We start from the raw sequence: 24,742 nt of genomic DNA on the forward strand, positions 1-24,742 counted from the left end.
ATGGAGAAGGAGAAAGACGGGCTGTTGTGTTCCAGTGCGGAGGAGATGCCATCCACGGAGCGAAGGCACACTGGAGAGAAGGCGCAGTGGAGAGAGAAGCGTGGTCGTCGAGGTGACATTAAGATGAGTTAAGTTTTTTTCTTTTTTTAAACGGTTAGGCCCACCGTCCGGCGGACGGACGGCCTGCGCCGAGCATTAGCTACCGCCGATAGCCGTCTGGTACTGTACAGTTTGTACTGTGGGCCTGCGGCGCAGCCGCCGTTTCGCTTTCGATCCGACGCTATCAAAACTACCCAAAAATCTCGCCGCCTCACACTGCTCGCGGCCCGGGCCCACTCGGCAGTCGTTCTGGACTCGAGTCGAGGCGCCCCTGTGCCCATCCCATCCATCCCAAAGTCCCACGGGCCACGGCAAAAGCCGCGCTTCCGCCCGACGCCACGCCAGTGCAGATCTCCGCTCCCGTTTCTTCCGGCGGGCGAGGGCGACGCCCGCCACGCCGCCACGCCGCGAGCTCCAGCTGCTCTAATCGATGGGCCACAGCTCTAGGAAGAAAAAGAAGCGCGGCGCGGCCGGCCGCAAGGCAGCCAAGGACCACGCCGCGCAGCTCGAAGGAGACGAGACCGCCCTTGACGAGGAGCTCACCGCCCTGTAAGTCACGCACCATCACTAAGTTTCTCCGGTTAACCGCTTCTCCTCTCGCTAAGTCGGTTTTGGGCGAATACCTGCTGTTGCGTGTCGTTCCTCATTGACCGCCGCGATGCGCGTAAGGAGTTAAGTCCATGTTGGCGTCTGGTTCGCTGCTTCGTAGTCTCCAACCGCGACTCATGTGTTCTCGCTGCTGATAGTTGTATTCCGGAGTGGTGTTTCACAATCTATTGTGTGCCAGTACTTTTGTTTTCTGGGAGCACTTTGATTTGCCTTACTGTTATTGATACATGATTCCTATCCGTTGCGGATGATTTTGGTGTGGTGTATCGACCACTGCTCTGGCCTTCTCACATTGTCTCATATTTCAGTTTCACTGGTCTTCGTTTCATTTTTTTTTTTTTGGAAACGGAAGTTTCGTCGATCATCCGGCTGTGCTTATGTAGACTTTCGCCGTTTCGCCTAATGCAATCTGTTGCTTTCGAGACTGTATATAATATAATATCATCTCGTTTGTTCAGTTGGTGAGAAAGTTCAGCCTGTAGGGTGGGTGCCCAAGCTCAGCCTCTTCCTTGTCAACCTTATATTCTGCTGATAGTTTTGACAATTGCTCCCCGTCTAATATTTATTGTTTTTATTTTTTCTTGTCATTGCTAGATTTTAACCATTTGTCTTTTGGGTGTAATTGGGTGGTGTTATTTTAATTTGATATTTGTCTATTGTCTGCATGTCCATCAATAGCAGAAAAACCAAGCTAACTTTGATTTATATTTGGAGTTGGGGTTGAATAACCGGTTTACTAATAGAAGCAATCAGAGCTTAGTTCCATGATCTAGTTTGTGCCCCTTTATTAACCCTTTTCTGTTTGTACATGATCTTAACTGCACCTTTTGGTTCTACATCAATTAGGGCTTCAATTTTAGGGGAGGACTTCAAAGTAACATCAGAATCACCTCATACACGATGTAATATGTGTATCAGGTATTTTCTAATGCGCATACACATAGATTTTTTTCCATACTCATGTTCAACAAGTGAAGTGTTGTTACCATTGAATAATTTAAACAGGCCTTATTCAGCCGGCATGGGCTTTGATGATCTAAATATTTCAGCTATTCTTAGTGTAATGTAAGTGTCTTCCTCTAAGCCGTCGTGACTTTACCTATTCTTGTTTGTTGTTAATGGTGCTAGACATTCAACTCTTGATTTAAAATGTAGATGCTTTCCTGGTTACCCCCACAAGTGCCCAAAGTTGCGGATTGTACCTGAAAAAAACTTGTCTAAAGAAGATGCAGATCGGCTACTTTCGCTTCTTGCTGATCAGGTATATTAGACTTCACCTGACCATATTACATGATACGTTTTTTTTTCAAAGAGACCACAGGTATTAGCATTAATATGAAAAATCTCATTAAAATTAGTGGGATTCAGGTCTTTTTTTTTCTTTAAAAAATGACAATTGGGAGTCGACATCCCCCATGCTTTGTCTTAAAGAAGGTGAGTACCGAAACTGATTCTCATTGGGGTACACACATTTTGCGAACATCCAGATTTGAGCCAGGTGGGTGGCCTTCTCGACGTAGACTTTTAACTTAACTATCACTTAGTTCTTAAGTTAGTTTTCCTTTTTTGGTTTTCTGTTAATGTAATAATTTTCCTTGAACTCTATTTGTCTTGCAACTGCCATGCTGCAAAATTATAAGAACAGTTCGGGTTACATGCATGCATTCCACTGGGGAAGGGCAACTGCTGAAGTTGTATATGTTTGCTCTGTTTGTGTTTGAACTGTGAAATAATTGTCCGAGTATCACTTTATTTAATAAAAGCGCAAGTATGTTTTCTAGTATATCTGTCAAGAGAATCAATAATATTGAAGTTTATTGTTTTACATTGTACTTCAAATTATGAGTAATTTATGCCTCCAAATTATACCTTTGTTTTTATATTAGCGAGTTGTGATGATTCATTTTTGCCTCTTCAGCTTTGACTCATGTATTGTTATCAGGCAAACATTTATTCCCGAGAAGGACGTGTTATGATTTTCAATTTGTTTGAGGCTGCGCAAGAGTTTCTGTCTGAGATTGCTCCAGCACATGTTTCAGTGAGCACTGTAAGTTTCCACATTGCCTCTGATAGACTGTATAACAATTTCTTTTACTTTGTTTTTATTGTAAGGCATAGTGAAATTAGGGATGCATCCTTTGCACTGAACCTTTTTCATTGATCTTTGGCTTCATGTATTCATGATATTATATTATTATTTCATCTGTTGCTCTTTGATCATATCTGAGATTTCATATTATCTGTTGTTGTAGGCTTCTTTCTTGGGTTTGAGCTCAACTACTGATGAAGATGTGGAAGTTAGCCTTGGCAGTGATCCTTACCCTGGAATCTCTTACGTATATAACTCCTTCGATCTATATAGTCAGTTATATGATGATACTTGTTGGAGTCGCCAAGGTCCAGATCTGACAACAGATAGTGGCAGGAAAAATATTGTATCTCAAGTTCAATCTAATGTTAGAAGCAAGAGGAAGACCATCATTGAAAAATCCCGTGTCTCAGCTGATAAGGTCAATAATGCTAAAGGCTCATCTGGTGATAAAGCTGAACAGCAACATGCCACAAAGCATGGTGCCATACGGGAGGCAGCTCCAACTTTACATGTTGTGGATGAGGAAACTGAAACTGAAAGCAAAACTTTGTCTGCTAGCAATACAGGAAATACATCAGATACTCCTGAAAGGGGTTTTAGCAGTCTAAATGAACCCGAGGTAATAAAACAGAACTATTGAAGATTCCTTTTGTTTTAGTGTATTTCATGAATCAACTATGACAACACATTTCTATAATTATACAAAGAAATGAAGAAAAGTTTACCTAGGGTCCCTCGAGGTTAGGCCATTATGAGTAATACTGCTATGAAAAAGGCGAAAATGTAATATTGGTATGTAACAATGTTAGATTGAAGGAAAACCATTTATATCGTGACTTGTATGTCAACTGTCAAGTCCTTTTGGTAATTGCCCTCTTGGGTTTGATTTTTTTACTTGTGATGGAGTTTTTCAATTTTACTTGCAATGTTCTTATGTTAACACACTTGACTGATTGCACTGGCATGCCCTTTTTGTCCAGTGTCAACCTTTGTTCCTAAGTAACTCAATTGTTTATCTGATGGTTTGATAGAAGTGAAACATGTGGAGTGGTCTCAAGTCTCAACATATGCATTATTCTAACTGTATAATATTCATCTGCTTGGTATATTGCCATGTCAATTAATTTGTGACCTATTTGTCTTCCGATATTACACTATGTGATTTGTACTATTGCTCCTGCAGTCCTGCTTTTCCTGTCAATTATTGATTTAAGTTGAAAATGTTGCGCTTCAACCTAATCTGACTGCATATTTATAAATACTAGTAGGACACTGACCTTGCAGAGGAACCTTGGAATGAAGAAGATTGTGATTCAGACTTTAGCTCTTCAAATGCACTATCTTATGTTTCAGACATGTTAGATGATGCTTCACGAAACAAGAAAAGGGATTTAATTCTGGTATCTTTTTTCTCTCACAACACCGTCTTTGAGTGATATTTTCTCCTTAAGTAGTGAACCTTGTTTGGAATCTTAATTAGGTACATCTGCTTCGGATAGCCTGTGCATCGAAGGATTCTCTTTCAGCTGCTTTGCCAACAATATCAGCAGAGCTGTGCAACATAGGGGTGCATATAGTCTTGTCTATATATTTGCCTTTTATTTTTCGTTGTTACCACTCCCAACTGAATGGTCATTTTTTCCCATTTTGGTGTTAACAGGTTCTTTCTGAATGGGCTAAGGATTTAATTTCTGACTCTCCTGCTGTTTTTGGGGAAACTTTCAGTCATGTTTTTGGGCAACAAATGGTAAGCCACACCTGTTTATATTCTACTAACTCATGATTTATTTCTACCAATACTATCTGTGTGTTGATCATCTCTAATTGTCACTTGGCTTTCTGATGGCATCAAATAGATCTCTTCAGAGTGCTCTCTATTTTGGAGACCTGATAATTCATCATCTAGGCCAAATTCCCGTTATTTGAATGATTTTGAGGAGCTCCGTTCACTTGGTGAGTATCATATTCCCATTGATAATGCTTCATTGTACTATTTCAGGATGTATCAGTTACAAAGTCAGAAGAATTTGTCTGTCTGTATTGCTGTGAATTAGTGCTTGCTATGTTTAAATACTTCCAAAGTTCGTAAAAATAGATGCTACTTTGGAATACATGCAGACAAGCTGTAAAAACTTTCCTAAAATAAATGGTATATTGGTCACGAAAAGAACTTTCATGTGCTCATAGTCTTCTAATATTTTCTCAGACAATTATCAGAATAGAGATGGATAAAGTTCCATCCCTAAGCCTGCAAGAAGAAAAAAATTGTTTCTCTATTTGGGAACATAGGGAGTTGTGTTTTACAGAAGGAATTATGCAAGGTTGTTTCAGACTGAGGCTGATGCGCTGGTTATTATATGCCTTTGTTAGCTCCTATCCTGATATACTAAGCCCCACTATATGTTTACTAGGTAACTACCAACAGCAGATCTGAGGATAAACCCCTTGATCAATTGTTGTCAATCCTTAAATCTGAACCATTCTTTTTGTTACTATTGGCCTGAGGTACTTAGCCCACTCTATGTTAAATGATGTTATCCGCCTTGTGATTTATTTTAGGGTGGTTGGTGATGTGGTGTGCTAATGTGGGCAAATGTGTATTTACTGTGCGATGATTATTATGAATATGTTTCAACTTTCACATAGAATTCTGTGGTTGGTCATGGTAGAAATGAGCTGGGCCTCAGGCTGAACCTGTTATTGTGGTTGGGCCCATGTTATATTTTTATAGTAAACTTAGGTTTTTGGGCTTACACCCCTGGCTGGATCCTCAGATACCCAGGGTGCGCTCCTAGCCAAATATATGTTAAAGGCCACACCTTCATTATTGAATCGTATTTGTTGGAGTTTAACTGTCTAGCATGACTCTTAAGATATCATTTGTACAGGTCAGGGGGGCTTTGGTCGTGTTGCATTATGCAAAAACAAGCTAGATGGGCGCCAATATGCTGTTAAAAAGATACGCCTGAAGGATAGAAGTCCTCAAGTGAATGAGAAGATTTTAAGGTTTGTCTATAGTCCAGTCAAGTTCTTTTACTCAAAGCTTGTAGTTGCTTTATGCAGTTGTTGCATTCCTTTTATATTATTTGGAGATCATCTTGGCGAAAGCAATGTAAATATCACTTCTAGTTTCACCAGTCAAGCCTCCTCTTTTTTATATATATTATGCATTTTTTACTTGTATTTTTATTTGGTTTGGGCCAATCAAGTCCCCTCTACACGTTGTATCCTCAGATCAACTATTGAAAGGGTTTCTACATGTGACTGCTAACATGTTTTAGAAACTTGTTTGATAATAGCATATATATTATAAACTATGAAGCCTCACTTGTTTCCTTTCTGTACTGCAAGTTTCTGAATCTGTGTATGCACCATTGCTATGTAAATTCATGTCACTTCTGCATTTTGTAATGATCAAATAAGGTGTTGGTTGACTAATGGGTATCTTTGTATTATTATTATATAAACTGTTAGAATAGGCGCCTTATGGGTTGGCCATGGGCCTGGTGCCCAAGCCTATCGGCTGGGCTGCCTCTAGGGATTATGGTAGATGATTATTGGTTAGGCAAGCATCACTGTTGATTGGGTGTTTCTATAAACCCTTCCTGATCTTTGCCTATATAATGTACTCCCTGTACCCATATCAATCTATCACAATTTCCCGAGACCTATTCGCTCTCATGGTATCAGCCGCCTAGGTTTAGGTCTTCCCTTCCGCTGCACACCCCTGCGCGCCGGCCTCTGCCGTGCAGCGCCCGTGCGCAGGCCCTGCCGTGACGCGCATCATGTCTCCCACTCCCCCGCCCTCCCCCAGGTCTGGGGACGTTACCGCTGACGAGATCGCGGCCCACCAGGCCAAGGAGAAGGCGAACGACGCCGCCGCCGCTGCCCAACTTCTCGACAAGGAGCGCCAGGCCGCCCTGGCTCGCGCTGCTCCGGCCGAGGAGGCTGCAGCCGCCGTCAAAGATCGCGACGCGGCTGCTGCCTGAGCCAGCGAAGCCCTGGCGCGCGCAACCAAGGAGCGCGCGGCTGCCCTCCCGACCTCGCCTCAGCCATGCTCCTCCATGAGTCCATGGCACTGCTGCAACTGCACGCCCAGGCCATCGCCGTCAACAACATCCGAAACCACGTCACCACCATCCTCGACGTCGACTCCAGCAACTTCAACCGCTCGATCAGTTCCTGCTCATCCTCGGCAAGTTTTCTCTTCAGGACCACATCCACGAGGAACCTCCGGCCCCGATCTCCCCTGACTGGGCTCGGATGGACTGCGTCGTCAAGTCCTGGATCGTCGCCACGCTCACTGACGGCCTTGCCGAGATCTTCTCCGCCCAGGGCTCCACTGCCCGGCATGCCTGGCTCACCGTCGAGTCACAGTTCCTCGGCAACCGGGAGGCTCGCTCCATCCACCTTGAGACGCGGTTTCGCAACTTCGTCCAGGGCGACCTCTCCGTCACCGACTAGTGCCTCCGGCTGAAGATGGCTGACGACCTCACGGCTCTTGGCGAAGTGATCATCGACAGCACCCTTGTCCTTAACGTGATCCGTGGTCTCAACGAGCGCTTCAGCCACGTCGGGGCCCTCCTACGCCGCAGCCGGCCCTTCCCCACCTTCCTGGAGGCTCGTGATGACCTCATCCTCGAGGAACTCACATTGGAGAACAAGGAGTCCCCTGCCACTGCTCTCGCTGCCTCCACCGCAGCAGGCTCCTCCAGTGCTGCCTCACCCACGTCCAACATGGGCTCTGGGGCGCTGGCGGCCCTAAGTCCTCCAACGGCAATCGCCGCAGCAGGCGCGGCGGCGGTGGAAAGGGGGGCCCTGGTGGCAGCAACAACACTGGAGGCCACCGCCCTCCCTCTGGCGCCCAGCAGCAGCAGCAAGCCGGCGCCCAGCAGCTTGCCGCCGGTGGTCGCCCCTGGCCCAGCGTCTACAGCCCATGGATGGGCTCCATTCAGATGTGTCCAGGGGGTCCTCGTCCTCCGCTGGCACCCATCCCGGTGCCTCCTCATCTGCAGGCACAGCAGTAGGCCCAACAGCAGGCCCTCCTAGCCCAGCAGCAGCAGGCACTCGTCGGCCACCAGCAGCCTGCTGCCGTCGCTGCCCCTGATGGCTCAGGACAGTGGGTCGCCCCGGGGTACAACCCTGTGGCCGACCTCCCTTCTTGGGACCCGACGGCCCTCGCCTCCGCCTTCAGCACGACGTCGCTGACCCCTCCTTCGTCCAATGAGTGGTACTTCGACACAGGTGCTACTTCACATATGACATCTCAGTCTTCCTCCCTTTCACATGTTCTATTCCCGTGGTATCCTACTCCATCTATTATTGTCGGTAATGGTTCCATGCTTCCTGTTGCTGCCACTGGCTCCACAGAGTTGTCCCCTACTTTACGTCTTAATAATGTCCTTGTGTCACCACAACTTATTAAGAATCTCATCTCTGTTCGCCAATTCACTATCGACAACAATTGTTCTGTTGAGTTTGACCCCGCTGGTTGTTCTGTGAAGGTTCTTCCATCTCGGACCGAGATCGTCAGGTGCAATAGCTCCGGGCCGCTCTATCCACTGCGCTTACCTCCAGCACACTCCTTTGTCGCTCAGGCTCCCTCCCCACTGTGGCATCGACGACTCGGTCACCCCGGTCATGAGGCGTTGTCGAAGCTTGCGTCTAGTGTTTCCTGTCACATTCAGGATTGTTCAGATCTGTCACGCTTGTCAGTTAGGGCGTCATGTTCGTCTGCCCTTTCATTCGTCCACCTCTCGTGCGTCTAGCAAGTTTGATCTTATTCATTGTGACTTGGGGACATCTCTAGTTGACAGTGTTTCTGGTTACAAATACTATTTGGTTATACTTGATGATTGCACTCACTACTTGTGGACTTTTTCTTTTGCGACTCAAATCTGACACTTTCAGTACGCTTGCCCACTTCATCGCCCACGCCTCCACCCAATTTGGCGCCCACGTCAAGGCTGTCCAGTGCGACAACGGGAAAGAGTTTGACAACTCTAGCACCCGTCACTTCTTCCTCACCCAGGGCATCCATCTTCGTATGCCCTGCCCCTACACCTCGCCTCAAAATGGTAAAGCCGAACGCATGATTCGCTCCATCAATAATGTCGTTCGCTCACTGCTCTTTCAGGCGTCTATGCCTCCCTCCTACTGGGTGGAGGCCCTCTCCACAGCGACCCTTCTGCTTAACATACTACCCACCAAGACTACACATTTCTCCGCGCCCCACCTTGCCCTGTACGGCACGCCGCCGGCGTATGATTACCTACGAGTCTTTGGCTGCAAGTGTTATCCAAACATGTCCACCACCGCTCCTCATAAACTCGCTCCTAGGTTTGCCTTGTGCGTCTTCCTAGGCTATTCCGCTCACCACAAAGGATACCGCTACCTTGAATTCTCCTCCAATAGAGTCATCATCTCCCGGCACGTCATCTTCGATGAAACGGCCTTCCCCTTTGTTGAGCGCAATGGTCCTAGCATTCCGGCGGTCTTGATGCTACTGATGTTGTGCCCGCTCCTATTGGACCGTTGCACAAGTTTTTGTCTGCAGGAAACACCATCCAGCACCTCTGACGTCACCAGCGCCCCTGCCGGTCCCTCTGAGACTATGCCTGGGGTGCCCTCGACGCCTCCGATGGCTGCTGCTGATCCCCCCGCGCCCGCGCTCTACATCTCGCCTGCGCTGCGGACGCCGGGGACCCCTCCCGCGCCACGCGTGGCTCAGGACGCGCCCAACACGACTGGAGGCGCTACACCTCGCCTACTGTACATCCCGCCAACGCTTCGCGTGAGCTCGCAGTCTCCAGCACCGACCGCGGGCTCCCCGGCGCCGGTGTCACCTCCTCAGGCACCCCGCGGGCCCCCGCCCAGGTTCCCACCTCTTCGTGCAGACCGCGCCTTCACCTACCACTACACGCGCTGGCCTCGACCACCGCCTACTCCAACTGCTCCTGTCACCGCCTCCCCGGCTGCACCTGCACCAGCCGCGCCGCTCCCACTACCCAAAGGTGCTGTTGTTGTCCCTCCTGTGACCAACCAGCACGCCATGGGCACACGTTCGAAGAGCGGTTTTCGGATGCCTGCTGTGTACCACGCTACGTCTATGTCACCGATACCGAAGACCTTCCGTAGTGCTCTTGCTGACCCCATTTGGCGAGCTGCAATAGAAGAGGAACACAGTGCCCTGCTGAAGAATCACACTTGAGATCTCGTGCCTCGCCCCCCTCGGGCCAACGTTGTCACCGACAAGTGGATCTTCAAGCACAAGTTTCAGTCTGATGACTCCCTCGAAAGACACAAGGCGCGCTGGGTTCTCCGCGGCTTTACCCAGCGACTTGGTGTGGACTTTGATGAGACATTCAGTCCTGTGGTGAAGCCTGCCATTGTTCGCACGGTGCTCTCCCTAGCTCTCTCTCGCCGCTGGCCCATCCACCAGCTTGATGTGAAGAACGCCTTTCTTCATGGCAATCTGACAGAGACAGTTTATTGTCAGCAGTCGTCTGGGTTCGAAGATTCAGCTCATCCGGACTATGTTTGTCACCTGAAGAAGTCACTATATGGCCTCAAGCAGGCCCCTCGTGCTTGGTACAGTCGCATGGCCACACACTTGCTGTCCCTTGGGTTTGTTGAAGCCAAGTCAGACACCTCGCTCTTCGTTTACCAGCGCGGATCAGACACAGCCTACCTGTTGCTCTATGTTGATGACATCGTCCTCACAGCTTCCTCACCTGGCCTTCTTCGGCGGATCATCTCAGCCCTTCAGCGGGAGTTCGCTATGAAGGACCTTGGTGAACTACATTACTACCTCGGTATGCATGTTCAATGAAGTGGTGATGGCCTTCTTCTTTCTCAGTGACAGTATATGCTGGTCATTCTTGATCGCCCCGGGATGGCAGAGTGTAAGCCGTGCTCCACTCCAGTTGACACCAATCCGAAGATTGCTGCAGCAGATGGCACCCCTGTCTCTGACCCTTCAGACTTTCGTAGTCTCGTTGGAGCCTTACAGTACCTGACGTTCACCCGGCCGGATATTGCCTATGCTGTGCAGCAAGTCTGTCTTCATATGCACGACCCTCGTGAGCCTCACCTTGCAGCTCTGAAGCGGATTCTGCGCTATGTTCGAGGCACTCTCCACCTTGGTCTCCTGCTTCGACCGTCTACTTCGGTTGATCTTGTCGTCTACACCGACGCTGATTGGGCTGGTTGTCCAGACACCCGCAAGTCCACCTCGTGCTATGCTATGTTTCTTGGCGACAATCTTGTCTCCTGGTCCTCCAAGCGCCAGAACACGGTGTCAAGATCCAGCGCTGAAGCCTAGTATCGCGCGGTGGCCAATGGAGTTGTTGAGGCCACTTGGCTGCGCCAGCTTCTTCTAGAGCTGCATGCCCCTCTTCGGCGCGCCACACTGGTGTATTGCGATAACATTAGTGCCGTCTACATGACCTCCAACCCGATGCAACATCAGCGAACCAAGCACATTGAGATTGATCTTCACTTTGTCCGGGAGCGAGTCGCCATTGGTGATCTTCGTGTTCTGCATGTTCCCACTTCTTCACAATATGCGGATATCTTCACCAAAGGGCTGCCTTCTTCAGTGTTCACGGAGTTCAGGTCCAGTCTAAACGTGCAGAGTGGCTGACGATTCGACTGCGGGGGCGTGTTAGAATAGGCGCCTTATGGGCTGGCCATGGGCCTGGCGCCTAAGCCTATCGGCTGGGCTGCCTCTAGGGATTATGGTAGATGATTATTGGTTAGGCAAGGATCACCGTTGATTGGGTGTTTCTATAAACCCTTCCTGATCCTTGCCTATATAATGTACTCCCTGTACTCATATCAATCAATCTATCACAATTTCCCGAGACCTATTCGCTCTCATAAACCAAGCATTGTGCCTTCCTATAGATCATACGAGCTGTTATAATCAATGAGGATCACAAATATAGTGCTTACTTCCAGGAGTGGTGTGGTGTGGTTTGGGGTGTGTACTTGGTTCCTTTTCTTCTTTAATGAAATGATACGCAGCACTTCTGTGTATTTGAGAAAAAGTATCTAGTGCTTACTTGTTCTCGAACACGCTGTGTATGATATCATCAAAGAAGAAACAGATACAGTATTTAGTTGTCAGTAACTTATGTGGATGTGTTTCTTTTTTTAATTTTGCCTTTTCTTTTTAATGGGTTTGCTCTAGCACATCTGTTATACCTTTTTGATGGTTCTCATGAATGTTTTTGCAAGGTACTCAGAGAGGTAGCCACACTTTCAAGATTGCAACATCAACATGTTGTCCGCTATTACCAGGTGATATCTCCACTGATATGCTTGTTTGCTTCGAAAAAATAATCATTGTATTCACAATTTGTTTTGGCCAATTCTGACTCAACTGTCATTGAGATGCCAGGCATGGATTGAAACTGAATACGGTCATCATAATATTTTGAATGCTGGTGGGTCCCGCACTGCTGAGAGCTCTATCTTTAGTTATGATGAAGTCAGCCTATCGGATGCAGGTGGTGGGAATAAGCAGGAATCCACATACTTGTACATTCAAATGGAGTATTGTCCTAGGTGTGTTTCATTTTGCAGTTGTGCACTAAGGAAATTTGTGCTGCTATTTCTTCATTATTTTTTTATTATGTGAGAAACTAGTCAAACTACTGATGTTTGAGCCGTATAAAATTTTGTTATAGTTAATCAAGGATACACTACACTTATACCATGAAAATTTTCACTCTTCTTGATACTATTAAGAATTCTCTTATTCCCTAAGCACTCAGGCAATAATATGAGATATATAATGATTTCCCTCAATTTTCTTGGTTTTATGAACTCCATGATCCCTGTGTTTTAAAAAGAATTGGAGGGTGTAAGTTACTGCAGAGTTGAAATTGAATTTGTAATCTTGAAAGGTTCTTGAGGGCCTGGTAGTTTGACTTTTGGAACTTTAGACTTGTGATGATCTTTCTTTATGTATTTTCAGTCATTGAATGCCATTCTATTGTAGTGTATTGATTGTAGCTATTCTGTATCTAATTTCTTTTGGACTACTGTTTGAAGGACTTTGCGGCAGGATTTTGAGACATACATCTCATCTTTTGATGTTGACCATGCCTGGCACCTGTTTCGACAAATTGTGGAAGGTCTAGCTCATGTCCATAGTCAAGGAATCCTACACAGAGACCTGACGCCCAGCAACATATTTTTTGATGTCCGCAATGATATTAAAATTGGGGATTTTGGTCTAGGTATGATGTCCAGAACTGTCATATATTTTCAATCTGGTTTCGTTTTTTATTATAATCTTTATCATCATGTACTACTCCATCATAGTCAGATACGATCCTATGAGCTAGTTTCCTCCCCTTTTGGGGTTGTGTGTGAGTTTTGCTGGTCTTCCAGTGAGAGTCCTTTTTGTTCTTTGTTATCTTTATATCTTATCTTCTATGCACTTCTCCACTTGGATTTTTCCTTCTCAATATTGTGATGCACAGTTCTTGTATGCGTTTGAGAAAATAAGTTATATAGAATAAAATGTCATTGTCATTATTTTGTTGTTTCATGTGGTATTGGCAATTACTACTGTCAATGCATATTCCTGTTGAGTAATTACATACTCCCTCAGTACCAAAATGACTGCATATCTCATTTTTCGAGGAGTCACACTTTTTTAAGTTTGACTAGATTTATAGAATATATTATCAACATTTGTCCCTCCTAATATGTTCATTATGAAAATATATTCTACTATTAATCTAATGATACTTATTGTGCACCATAATTCATAAATATCAGTATATTGTTGTATATATTTGGTCAAACTTATTCTTTTGACTTCTCAAAAAGCGAGATGTGCAATTATTTTGGGGACGGAGGAAGTACCCGTTCTTTGTGGCAAGTGTGATCATGTGAAGTTTATGTGACATCCGGCTCAGTTTGGATTTATCACATAGTGGCCCATGTGTATGTTGACGTGAGATTGTGGGGGGGGGGGGGGGGTAGTCCCACCTTGGTTATTGAGAGCGTCAGAGCGGGTTAGATCCACATGGCTTTTAGAGTTCATATCACCATCCCTGGGTTAACCTTTTACGTGAAATGAGGACAAAAGTGTAAGTGAGTTGGTGCTAGTGAATCAGAGCCATTTGTGGTGTTACAAATGGTATTTGAGCTGACCTTCATGGACATGATCGTGTGCGAGAATGTTCCTAGTCATCGTTTGCCCGGTTGTGGGTATGTTGGGTTGACGATGACGGTTGAGCCTTTGAGAGGGTGTATGTGACAGCTGGCCTAGTCTGGGTTTGGGCCTAGCTTGGGTTTGCCCCACAGTGGGTCCGTGTATATGGTGATGTGAGATTGTGTGTGGGTGGTGGTGGTGGTGTGTGTGTGTGGGGGGGGGGGGGGGGGGGGGTTAGTCCCACCTTGGGTTAACTCTTTTATGTGAAGCGAGGACAAAAGCGTAAGTGGGTCGGTGGTAGTGTATGGTTCCTCAGTGTTTGACTTTGTAATAATGGCTGCTTCCTCTTCTCCAAAATTAGTTGAAGAAAATCTCAGCTAAAATATATTTTATCATTGTTGTCAGCCAAATTTCTGAAGCTGGAGCAGCTAGATCATGACCAATATCTTCCTACTGAAGCAATGGGTGTTTCAATGGATGGAACAGGTCAAGTTGGTACATATTTTTATACTGCACCAGAGGTAGAGCAGAAATGGCCGCAGATTAATGAAAAGGTCAGAACAAATTACTTGGACTTTTACTTAACAAATGATAAAAAAAACTTTGTGAAATGTTGTTGATCTCGCCTACTGCCTATGTTTTAGTATTTATTTTTTCCTTTATCATTGCAGACAGTGTATTCTCTTATTCTCAAAATGAATGCTATACTCTTATTCTCGAAATGAATGCAGAGCTCTTTTATTCTCGAAATGAATGCAGAGCTCCTACCAATGGTTTAAAATTTTTGTGAAATATGACTTATTATTATTATTTTTTAAATGGCAACTAGGCAAACTCTAAAATTTGAAGCTTACCTTGCTCTTATTTACTTTAATTGTCAGGTTGACATGTACAGTTTGGGAGTTATATTTTTTGAGCTTTGGCATCCATTTGCCACAGCGATGGAAAGGCATCTTGTTCTTTCTGATCTTAAGCAGAAGGGAGATCCTCCATTGTCATGGGAGTCAAAATTTCCTCGTCAGGCAGTCCTGTTAAGAAGCTTGCTGTCACCAAGCCCGTCTAATCGTCCATCTGCTGTTGAGGTCTTGCAAAATGAACTGCCTCCTCGGATGGAAGATGAGTGGCTAAATGGTAAGCCATTAACTTTTGTGTATGACATCATTACTACCAAAAGAACAGATCATGACCTGATCGTTGATTGAGATTGATGACTGCTAAAAGAATTTGGATTGAGGAATTTGATATTTCTGCTTGTTTCACATGGCCTTCTACCTAAGGGGCCCACTTGTCTGCTCTATTGTGCACCTCTGGCCTTTGTCGTTTGTGAGTTGATTGGCTGTTTATATGTAGACTGGTTGTCTGTGCTCTGTGCATGCGCTTGTGTGCGAACTTGTTTGTGTGTGCAGTGTATTTATGGAATGAATTGGTCCGTTTGCCTCCTTTTGTATATAGGATTTCAACCTAATCTCTGAAGGCTGTTTGTGGTAAACAGACACTGCAACTGTCTTTAAACTCATATTTGAAGTGCTGGTCTGCTGGAGCCATACTAGCCTTCTGTGTCTTGTGCATCTTTAAATTAGCCCTATAATTGAAGTGCCATTTTGATCTATTTGACTGATTTATATTACTACTTTTGGCAATTGATACAGATGTACTTAGAATGATACAAACACCAGAAGACACATATGTTTATGACCGAGTTATATCTACAATATTTAATGAGGACAGGTTTGCTAAAATGCAAGGCCAACATGATAGCAGCAAAAAGTCCACTGTTAACATTGATAACAGTGAACTTTTGGATACCATCATTGAGGTTGCCAAGGAGGTTTTCAAACGGCATTGTGCTAAAAGGTTCCAGATCTCACCTTTGCATACTTTGGAATGGAATTTTACCAAAAATAGGTAAGTTATTTCCAGACTACTTAAATGTATGATGTTTTGTTTGGAGTAATAGTTGATGGATGTTTGATGATCTCATAAGATAGAAACCGACAAGTGATGCCAATTTTTTTGCCTAATGCTTTACTCTGAAATTTGGTCTTATTGCTATCATGTGTAGTCAGCTTGGCCTTACGGGCCATTTCAGTAGTATGAGAGGCCCATTAGGGTTAGGGTTAGAAATAAGATTAGCCATCTTGCTTAGAACTTAGAAGTCAAGTGAGCCTCTCTATATATGGAGAGGAGATGTAACAATCAAATCAAATAAGAACAATATCAATCTATTATCCCAGTCCGTTCTTGCTTCTATCCTTCCCTTGTGGTGTGGCTGCCGCCTATCCGCTGGCTGTTGTTGTGCTGCATGGGTTAGAGCCATCCAGATTCGTGTTCATAACAATTGCCTACAATTTTCTAGGGGAAACACAGTGAAAATCTTAACTCAAGGAGGAGAGATGCTAGAACTTTGCTATGAACTGCGAACACCATTTGTTATGTCAATTGCTGCTAATCAGGTCTGTGACAAGTTGTCCTTTTTCTTTCCTCTTGTGTGAATGTTTATGCTTCTATTTTTGTTCCAATTTTTATATTATGCATATTCTGAGTTTTTAGACTAGTATATGGATCATTGCCTTTTTTCTTACAAAATAATTTAGTTGTTAAATTGTTATGTTTCATCTAACTCCATTTTTGTTTTAACTTGTCATTGTGGACATAGGTCATACTATCATAGATGCAGTCTGCATTATATGTTTAGATCATTGATTTTTTAATTATATGCACATTTTTTAAAATATATTAGCCAATTTTTTTTAATGTGAATGTGCATGCTATGTGATCGCATTTGCTAGTTCACCTTCTAAGGGGTTTAGTGATCCAGGAAAATATTCATTTGATCAAGGTCAGGTCAACCAGCCAGCTGTCTAGCCACTGTTTTGGGATTTTCTGGAATAACTTGACACCGTTTTCCTTTCTTTCTTGTCTCTCTCCCTACTTGCTCACAAATTCATCTACAGACATCATCATTCAAGCGTTATGAAATATCATGGGTTCATAGAAGAGCCATTGGCCATTCAACTCCTTATCGTTTTCTTCAGGTAAATTCTTTATGAATTTATATTGAAACTCGACAATTTTATACTTCAACCTCCATTTTCTACTCTTTTGCTCTCGAAATAACTGAAGAAGTCCTTCTGAAACATAATGTTGATATCCTGTTAGGGTGATTTCGACATTATTGGCGGTACTTCACCAATTCCTGAGGCTGAAATCATCAAGGTAGCATATCTCCACATGGCAGCCCATCTTGTACCTCCTCTCTGCAACTATATTCTTGCTATCATTTTGGTTATAGTTTGTCTTCCATTTTGTAATAAAATCGTTTGTAAAGAGACAATTATCTTGGAAGGTCCATTTTAATGTTAAAAATGTAGTTTTGTATTGTCATATAAATAACTCTGTATCCATACGATGATAGGTGGCTTTGGACCTTGGGACCCGTTTTTATGATTCCAAGACACTAGTCATACGCCTGAATCACGGTAAACTTGCTGAAGCAATTTGCTCTTGGGCAGGGGTTTCTCAGGATCGAAGACAAAATGTCGCTGAGGTGTGATGTTCTGTCTTTACCTGTTTCTGAAACTTTTGCAATTTTTGTCTTCAGCTAGCTGAAATATTTCGTTTACTGTTTCAGTTTCTGTCTTCAACTCTTGTTCAATATTGGCCAAATGAGGCTGACCGCAAGTCACAATGGAGTTTGATTAGGGGGCAACTTTTACAGGTAAAAGAAGCATTATTCATAGTGATATAGTACAATGCCATATCAAAGGAGTACTTTTGTAGCTGTTCTTTTCTCTCTCTTTTTTAAGAGCATCCTTGATAGCACTACAATATGGAAATTGCAATTAACACACTTGATGAGTGGTAAATGTGTTCTTTTGTGTTTCTCGTTAGATAAAGGTGCTTGCTTCTCCATCCCCAACCTGTCCTGTTTACCAATGGCCAACTAAAAGATTCGATTTGGACATGTAGAACTGTGCTTTTGGCATTTTAAATGCTTTTTCTTGGGAATCTTTTTTGTTTATATGAAAGTGGTTGTGCTAGATTATTATGCATATCAGCATATGAACATCATTTAGTGAAATTTAGAATTTCACTTAATAGTTGATGACATTGGCTGGTTTATCAAATGTTCCAGGATCTTCGGCTTTCTGAAGAAGTTGTTGAGAAGCTACATAAAGCAGATCAGCGGTTTTGTGGCTCTGCAGATGTAGTACTTGCTAGATTAAGAGGGACCCTGTTCTATGGTAGTGGTTCTTAATCTTTGTTTTATTAGCTGCTAAAGCTGGGAACATTTAATTGTTGCTACTGTGTGTTTCTTGTTGTAGATAAATCTGCTTGCAAGGCTCTTGATGATCTATCCTCGCTTCTGAGATGTTTGAGAGTATGGTCGGTAGAACAACCAATTACTACTATTGATGTACTCATGCCTCCCTCAGAATGTTACTATACAGATTTGTTTTTCCAGGTGAAATACTGTAACCTTACATCCCTAAATTGTTTTGGAACATTTTATAGAACACACTTGGGAGAGAACCCTATTTTGTTCCTCATTATGAAAGACCGTAGCATTCTAATGTCATATGTATTCCTTATCTTAGTTATTTGAGAATAAATATAGTTGGAAAAGAATAGAAAACAAAATATTGCAATTTGCAATGTTCTTTGCATTCACTAGGTTTTCCTAGTTCAGTCTTCAGTCATACGAAATAATGGGTGGTGTGTCAATATTTAGGAGATATTTTGCAATGTTCTTCACATTTTCTATGCTTTCCTTTTATAAGTGTTGATGCTTTGCTCCTTTGAAATTTATATATTTCTTGATATCGCACTGCAATTTATCCATCTCAACACAACACAGGTATACTCAAAAGAAGGTAATCATGGACCGAGTTTCCATGAAAAGTTGCTGGCAGTTGGTGGACGATATGATCAGTTGGTGGAACAAGCTTGGGATAAGGCATATGTAAGTTGTACTTGATGCCTCCTGTGTGTTAAAGGATATACCTTGAACCATTTATCTTAACAAATAACTACATATAGATGCCACAAAATCTTAGTTTATAATTGTATAACGACCTCTTTCAGACGCTGTATATTATCCCATACTTGTCCAAGGAAGATATATTGTTGTTGCTGCTGCTGCTGATTTGTCACAAAAATACCTTTCTCCTTTCATTTTGTGAAAAGAAAATATAGAGATATTGTCCATGATTTCGGTATTTTAATTGTATAACCTGTGCAGAAATCTAAACCCCCAGGTGCTGTTGGTGTGAGCATTGCACTTGAGAAATTTCTTCCTAACAATCCTTCATCTGATCTGGGGTTGCGAAGGTTACTGTCCAGGTGATCTGAATTACGAATCCCAATGTCACTGATTCTAAAAACTCCAATAATTTATGTGATCTATGTTCTAAAAGAATAACTTATAAATTAATTTATGTGGCCTTCAGGATTGAACCTAGCATCAGTGTACTTGTCTGTTCAAGGGGTGGTGGCGGTCTGTTAACTGAACGCATGAAACTTGTTGCAGAGCTTTGGAAAGCTAACATAAAGGTGGTTCTATAAGGATCATGGGCAAAGATTAGTGTGGAGACTGAAGCTATTATGATCACTACTGATGGATTTACTATTTTCAGGCTCAGTTTGTTCCTCAGGAAGATCCAAGTCTTCAAGAACAGTATGAATATGCCAGTGATCATGATATTAAATGCCTTGCATTTATCACTGAATCAGGTCTGTCACAAACAGATCTTGTGAAGGTACATACATTAAAGCTGCCACTGTATTTCGTTTTTGCTGTTTCAACTAGTTTCCATGTATTAAAAAAATACATGGTAGGAAAGTACCTTGCTTTTATCCAACTACTATGCATTTTATTTACATGTGTGCTGTTTGTTTCTGCTGTATGAACTTTTAAAAGCATTTCATATCTGACTATATCTCAACTGTACTTTCTACCTGGCAAAACTTCTATAGTATGTTGAGCTTGTATGACCAATTTCAGAAGCACTGAATCCATCTGCTTGACTAGGATTAATGATAAAATTGCCAGTTCTATACTTGTATCACGTGTTCACAGGAACTCGGTTTGAGGCATCTGAAAAATGTTAACACTTCCATGTTTTTTGCTGTTATTCTAATATAAAAATGTGAGGCAGAAATTATCTTATGAAATAGTGAGACTCTCATAGATACATAAAAAGATGATCATTCGGAAATTGGAATGAAAGATATCTGCTGTTTACTTATTGCTGTACAAACCTCCAATAAGTATTCTAAGTGTGGAGGAAGTTCTGATCGATTCTCCCTTTGTGGCATGCCTCAGGTTCGGCATCTTGATTTTAAAAAGGAGAAGGATGTTGAAAGAGAGGGACTAATAAAGTTCCTGTCTGATGCAATATGTTCACAATTCAAAAATCCTACGATCTGGAGCTGACCAACGGCCCACCCAAGTCCTTAGTCGATTTGTTTTCAGGTTCTAGCATGGCATCAAAAATTTTTAACTTTTTGTCTACATGGTTTGTGTAGAATCTTTATTTATCTGGTATTAATTTCCGTCATGAAGGGCGGGCCTGGTGCAAGCGGTAGAGTCTTACCGCCTGTGACCGGAAGGTCCCGGGTTCGAGTCGCGGTCTCCTCGCATTGCACAGGCGAGGATAAGGCTTGCCACTAACACCCTTCCCCAGACCCCGCACAGAGCGGGAGCTCTCTGCACTGGGTACGCCCTTTATTAATTTCCGTCATGTTATAAATCCACTCTTTTCAGAATGAGTCAGGTTTGTGGTTACCAGTGTCTTTCGAACTTCAAGGTGAAAGCAATGTTTGCTGTTCGAACATGTGAAGGCACACCACATTAGTACATTACAATAATGCATGTTGGCTGCTTCCGTGCATACGGTAAGGTGGTTGTTGGCTCTCTGCAGGTTGTTACCAAACGTTATGCCCAAAGGCCTTTACTGAAGATGGGTGCGGCCGCGCGGGTGATTGACCAATTGGTGTAATCCTGGACCTCCTGATTGTCCTCCTGAGGAATCAATGCCATGCAAGGTTGCTTCAGACACAAGGTGGCGGGTAGTTGGTGCAATTCTGCAGTTTTGGGGCTATTAGTATTAGATGGATTGGAAGGTGTGCGGTTTTCTACTACAGATCCTCCGGTTTTGCCATTTTTGCCTGTGTTCGCTTTTGTGTGCGTGTGATTTTTTTCCCCATATAGGAACACCTTGTACATAGCTCGTTTAGCAAGATCCACCATGTACAGGAAAAAAAATTACATTGTTGGGTTGCTGATAAGGAAATGCTCGAATTTGCAACTCCCTGAGCTAGGGCAAAACAAGGTGTGTTTTGTCATATATCATATTCGATTGGGCAATGTCGGCTGTGGCCAACTGGCCATACATTCCCCTTGTACGCAGCACGACGCGTGCTTACCGCTTGGACTCTGCTGTGACAGGCATATCTGGGACTGGACTTCGCGGTGGTCTGATGAGCCATGGCTGGGCTGAAAGTACCATTGATTGATTTATTGCGAGAGAAAAATATTGTTTATTGGCTGAAAAAGTACGGCTTATAAGTCAAGCGAACATGACGTGTAGCAACCCTGGTGTAAAAAGGCTGGTCGCACTGTTCCATTGTTATCCACTGTCCACTTCAGTGTGAGCACTCTCGTCAAACTTCTTGACGCCTCGCTGTGTTAATTTAGGTAGGCCGCTGTCTCCGCGCTTGATTGAACAACCAGCATCACCAGAGCACAGCCAGTGGTCGCCTGCCTCCGAGAATTCTACACTGCTACTGCACGCTGCACATGCAACGACTCGGATGCGGGAATCGTGTACTGGCATCTCCTGTATTATGCTAATCCACGATGTCCAAGAGATTCTGGGCACGGGGGAGTAATCTACGAAGCCGTGAAGTCCATGCACGCCCACCCCAGCTCACGTCCAGCCGAGTGCCGCTGCCGCCCACTTCAATTTGAAGCCTCCACGATGGAATCCCAAAATGAGCTGCAATCCAGTGAAGCCCTCTCACCTGTCATCACTCTCCAGTCACCACCCGCCATCGCAGGCAGACCTGCCGCTACTCATCGGCCTGTCGGCACGTGCGGCCCGCACGGGGCCCCACGTGAGGTTGCGCGCGCACGTGTCGCGCGGCCGGCCGCCCATGCCCGATCCGACGGCGGACCGTGCTGGCAGCGATCGACGACCGAGATCCGCACCCGACGGTCCCGTGAGGCCGTGGCAGTTTGATCGTCAGACGACGCGCGACGCGCTTTCAGTTGACCTGTAGTTCTCATTGCAATTCCTCTCTCTCTCTCTCTCTGTTTTCACCATCGGCGCTTTAACTTGGATTTAAAGACTGCAGACCAACTACCAGCAAGCTGCAAAAACGCGTCCCGCACGCTGCACGCATCATGATAGGGGGGCAGTGTTGGTGTATGTTTCTCACCTGTTTTGTCCTGTTCCTTCAGATCAGATAGAAAGCGTAAATGATGTGCCAAGCCCAACTGCGGCTGCAGAAGCTCAGTTTTTCTTACCGTTTTTCATTTGGAGACGTGAGGAGATGATGAACAATTTAAATTAGCCTACAGGTGGGCTGATAGCTACAATACGAGTAGTGTATTTCAAGCTGAAATTGTTTCCACAAATTTGTTTTTAGTTGACATCGGGGAATCGAGGGGCTTAAGTGCTTAACATTTCCACTGCCCTTTTGATTCTCTGTATTAAGCATGAACGTGGAGGCAAGTCTTTTAGTAGTAAAGAACAAAATTGTCGGATGTGTTGTGTGATCAGGTTTTGCTTTGAAAAATTAAAGTCAGGTAGGGCAAATAGCTGTGTTTTTTTCTTTATCTGGCACCCCCATGTATATGTTTGGTTCAGCGAGTTTCAACGTGGCATCAAGTATGAGGAAATATTCACAGCAAATTTGTACGCCTCTCAGAAAAACAAGTAGGAGCATTTGTTAATTATTAAGGGATAAACACAAAAAAGGGGCAATGATACCATTTTCGTCAACAGATCAGATATATAGTAAGCATGGTGTTTCCTGAAGTTTTGTCTTCTAGATAGTCATAAAAATGGGGTCTGAGAAAAGGCATGTCACATGCCTTTTTCTCCAGAAATATGTATTAATTGACTTATTTGACATGACTATATGTTTTCGTAGCATAAAACACGATTCCGGCAAAGTACAACAGTACATGTACATCTATCATAAGTCAGACCGAAGGAGCGCAAACAGTTGAAGACTCAGTAACCCTTTCCGTCTGTTTCATTGTAGGTTTTCACATGAAACTTTTATCTTCCTCTTCGGCCTCTAAAGAACTGCAAAATGCAATACCCCTTACATCCCGGCGAATAAGAGTCAATCATGTCGTGTTTACACCGTCTTTTGTGGTATAATAGACTTCTACTTTTATTTATCACAAAGTCAACTCTTGATTTAGAAACAAAAAAAAAAAGGTTCCTGCTGCATCGGCTCTTCTGACATACGGGTAAAGTCTAGTGATTCCTTTTTGTAAGAAAGACATTAAAGTGGAACAAGCTGAAATTGTGATATAAATACAACCATGGTCCATGGCCCATGGGAAAGAAAGCTTTGCTTGTAGTTGTAGCACACCACCGCCACAAGGCAAATACAGTGGCAAGCAAGCCCACACGGTGTCCATCCACCATGCTATCATCGTCCTGCCCTCTCGTTAAGCTGCCCCTCCTGCCGCGCGGCCTCCTCTCGTACCTCCCCACATCCATCCTCCCGAGTGGCCGCGAGAGCACTGCCACGCCCACGCCCACCGCCGGCGCACCCTCCACGCCGCCGCCTTCTCCCAAGAGGATGTCGTCATCGTCTGCACAGCAGCAGCAAGCGGGGAACGGGGGGAGCAGCAGCAAGAAGGCCGACTCGGCGGAGCTGGTGCGCGTGTTCGAGCTGTTCGACAAGAACGGCGACGGGCGCATCACGCGGGAGGAGCTTGAGGAGTCGCTGGGCAAGCTGGGCATGTCCGTGCCGGACGACGAGCTGGCGTCCATGATCGCGCGCATCGACGCCAACGGCGACGGGTGCGTGGACGTGGAGGAGTTCGGGGTGCTCTACCGCACCATCATGGCCAGCGACAGCAGCGCCAACGGCAACGGCAACGGCGGTGCCGGCGCCGGGGAGGGGGAGGAAGCTGCAGGCGCGGAGGAGGACGAGGACATGAGGGAGGCGTTCCGGGTGTTCGACGCCAACGGCGACGGGTACATCACCGTGGACGAGCTCGGCGCGGTGCTGTCGTCGCTGGGCCTGAAGCAGGGCCGCACCGCGGAGGAGTGCCGGCGCATGATCGGCCACGTCGACCGCGACGGCGACGGCAGGGTCGACTTCCACGAGTTCCGCCAGATGATGCGCGCCGGCGGGCTCGCCACCACGCTCGGGTGACCGTGTCCGTCGTCCTTGCTGCACCTGGCTTGCTATGGAGCGCCGTGCACTGCATCTGCTGCAGGCTTGATTCGTACTAGAACCTGTAGATATTGCTTGGTCTTGGAGTGGAGGGGAGCTCACGTAACCACGCTGTTCCATTCCATCTCCCTTCTTTTGTTGCTTTGTTCGTTAGACTTGATTGATGGGCTTGCTAATTAACTACTATTGTGTTGGTTGTTGCTCGTAAGAATTGCTCCGGGACAAGGTTAATTTCCACTGTTTTATTCAGGGCTTTCTTCTATCATGGCAACTGCCAATCTGCAGACTGCGTGCATGGCTTATGACCATGACCATGAGCATGAGCAAGAACTATGAATTCT

At 44.8% G+C, this 24,742-nt stretch overlaps 2 protein-coding genes and 1 pseudogene across 4 annotated transcripts; all 3 read left to right on the top strand.

Moving 5' to 3' along the window:
• Positions 1-379: 379 nt before the first annotated feature.
• On the top strand, positions 380-21,365 carry LOC136496442 (eIF-2-alpha kinase GCN2). Of its 3 annotated transcripts, XR_010769053.1 has the most exons (31): positions 381-648; positions 1,555-1,626; positions 1,714-1,773; positions 1,864-1,969; positions 2,651-2,755; positions 2,961-3,419; positions 4,069-4,200; positions 4,281-4,367; positions 4,461-4,547; positions 4,657-4,753; positions 5,689-5,806; positions 12,049-12,103; positions 12,204-12,370; positions 12,860-13,047; positions 14,379-14,527; positions 14,855-15,104; positions 15,623-15,878; positions 16,330-16,426; positions 16,928-17,008; positions 17,133-17,189; positions 17,389-17,520; positions 17,605-17,691; positions 18,109-18,217; positions 18,299-18,438; positions 18,832-18,936; positions 19,216-19,316; positions 19,424-19,526; positions 19,610-19,732; positions 20,299-20,448; positions 20,740-20,782; positions 20,897-21,365. XR_010769053.1 is itself a non-coding variant. In XM_066492112.1 (30 exons), the coding sequence occupies exons 1-29, from the start codon at positions 530-532 to the stop codon at positions 20,407-20,409; spliced, it is 3,753 nt and encodes a 1,250-aa protein (XP_066348209.1). In that variant the 5' UTR covers positions 381-529; the 3' UTR covers positions 20,410-20,448; positions 20,897-21,363. The 3 variants fall into 3 exon arrangements, 1 of the variants encoding a protein (XP_066348209.1); XM_066492112.1 differs by lacking the exon at positions 20,740-20,782 and having other exon boundaries at positions 20,897-21,363; XR_010769054.1 differs by lacking the exons at positions 19,610-19,732; positions 20,299-20,448; positions 20,740-20,782; positions 20,897-21,365 and having other exon boundaries at positions 380-648; positions 19,232-19,316.
• LOC136495266 (uncharacterized mitochondrial protein AtMg00810-like) lies at positions 10,080-11,597 on the top strand (annotated as a pseudogene).
• Positions 21,366-23,543: 2,178 nt separating the features above from the next.
• Positions 23,544-24,612, top strand: LOC136497235 (probable calcium-binding protein CML17). Its single transcript, XM_066493026.1, has one exon. It carries the CDS (start codon positions 23,550-23,552, stop codon positions 24,378-24,380), a length of 831 nt encoding a protein of 276 aa, XP_066349123.1. The 5' UTR covers positions 23,544-23,549; the 3' UTR covers positions 24,381-24,612.
• The last annotated feature ends 130 nt before the right edge of the window (positions 24,613-24,742 follow it).

This window comes from Miscanthus floridulus, chromosome 12 (genome assembly GCF_019320115.1).
Source record: "Miscanthus floridulus cultivar M001 chromosome 12, ASM1932011v1, whole genome shotgun sequence".
Taxonomy (NCBI): Eukaryota; Viridiplantae; Streptophyta; class Magnoliopsida; order Poales; family Poaceae; genus Miscanthus; species Miscanthus floridulus.

Bases quoted from the DNA above. Each gene is read 5' to 3' on its own strand.
- LOC136496442 (XM_066492112.1), top strand. From the start codon at position 530: ATGGGCCACAGCTCTAGGAAGAAAAAGAAGCGCGGCGCGGCCGGCCGC. The intron at 13,048-14,378 runs GTATGATGTCCA...CATTGTTGTCAG, and splicing joins AATTGGGGATTTTGGTCTAG to CCAAATTTCTGAAGCTGGAG. The intron at 16,427-16,927 runs GTCTGTGACAAG...ATTCATCTACAG, and splicing joins TGTCAATTGCTGCTAATCAG to ACATCATCATTCAAGCGTTA.
- LOC136497235 (XM_066493026.1), top strand. From the start codon at position 23,550: ATGGGAAAGAAAGCTTTGCTTGTAGTTGTAGCACACCACCGCCACAAG.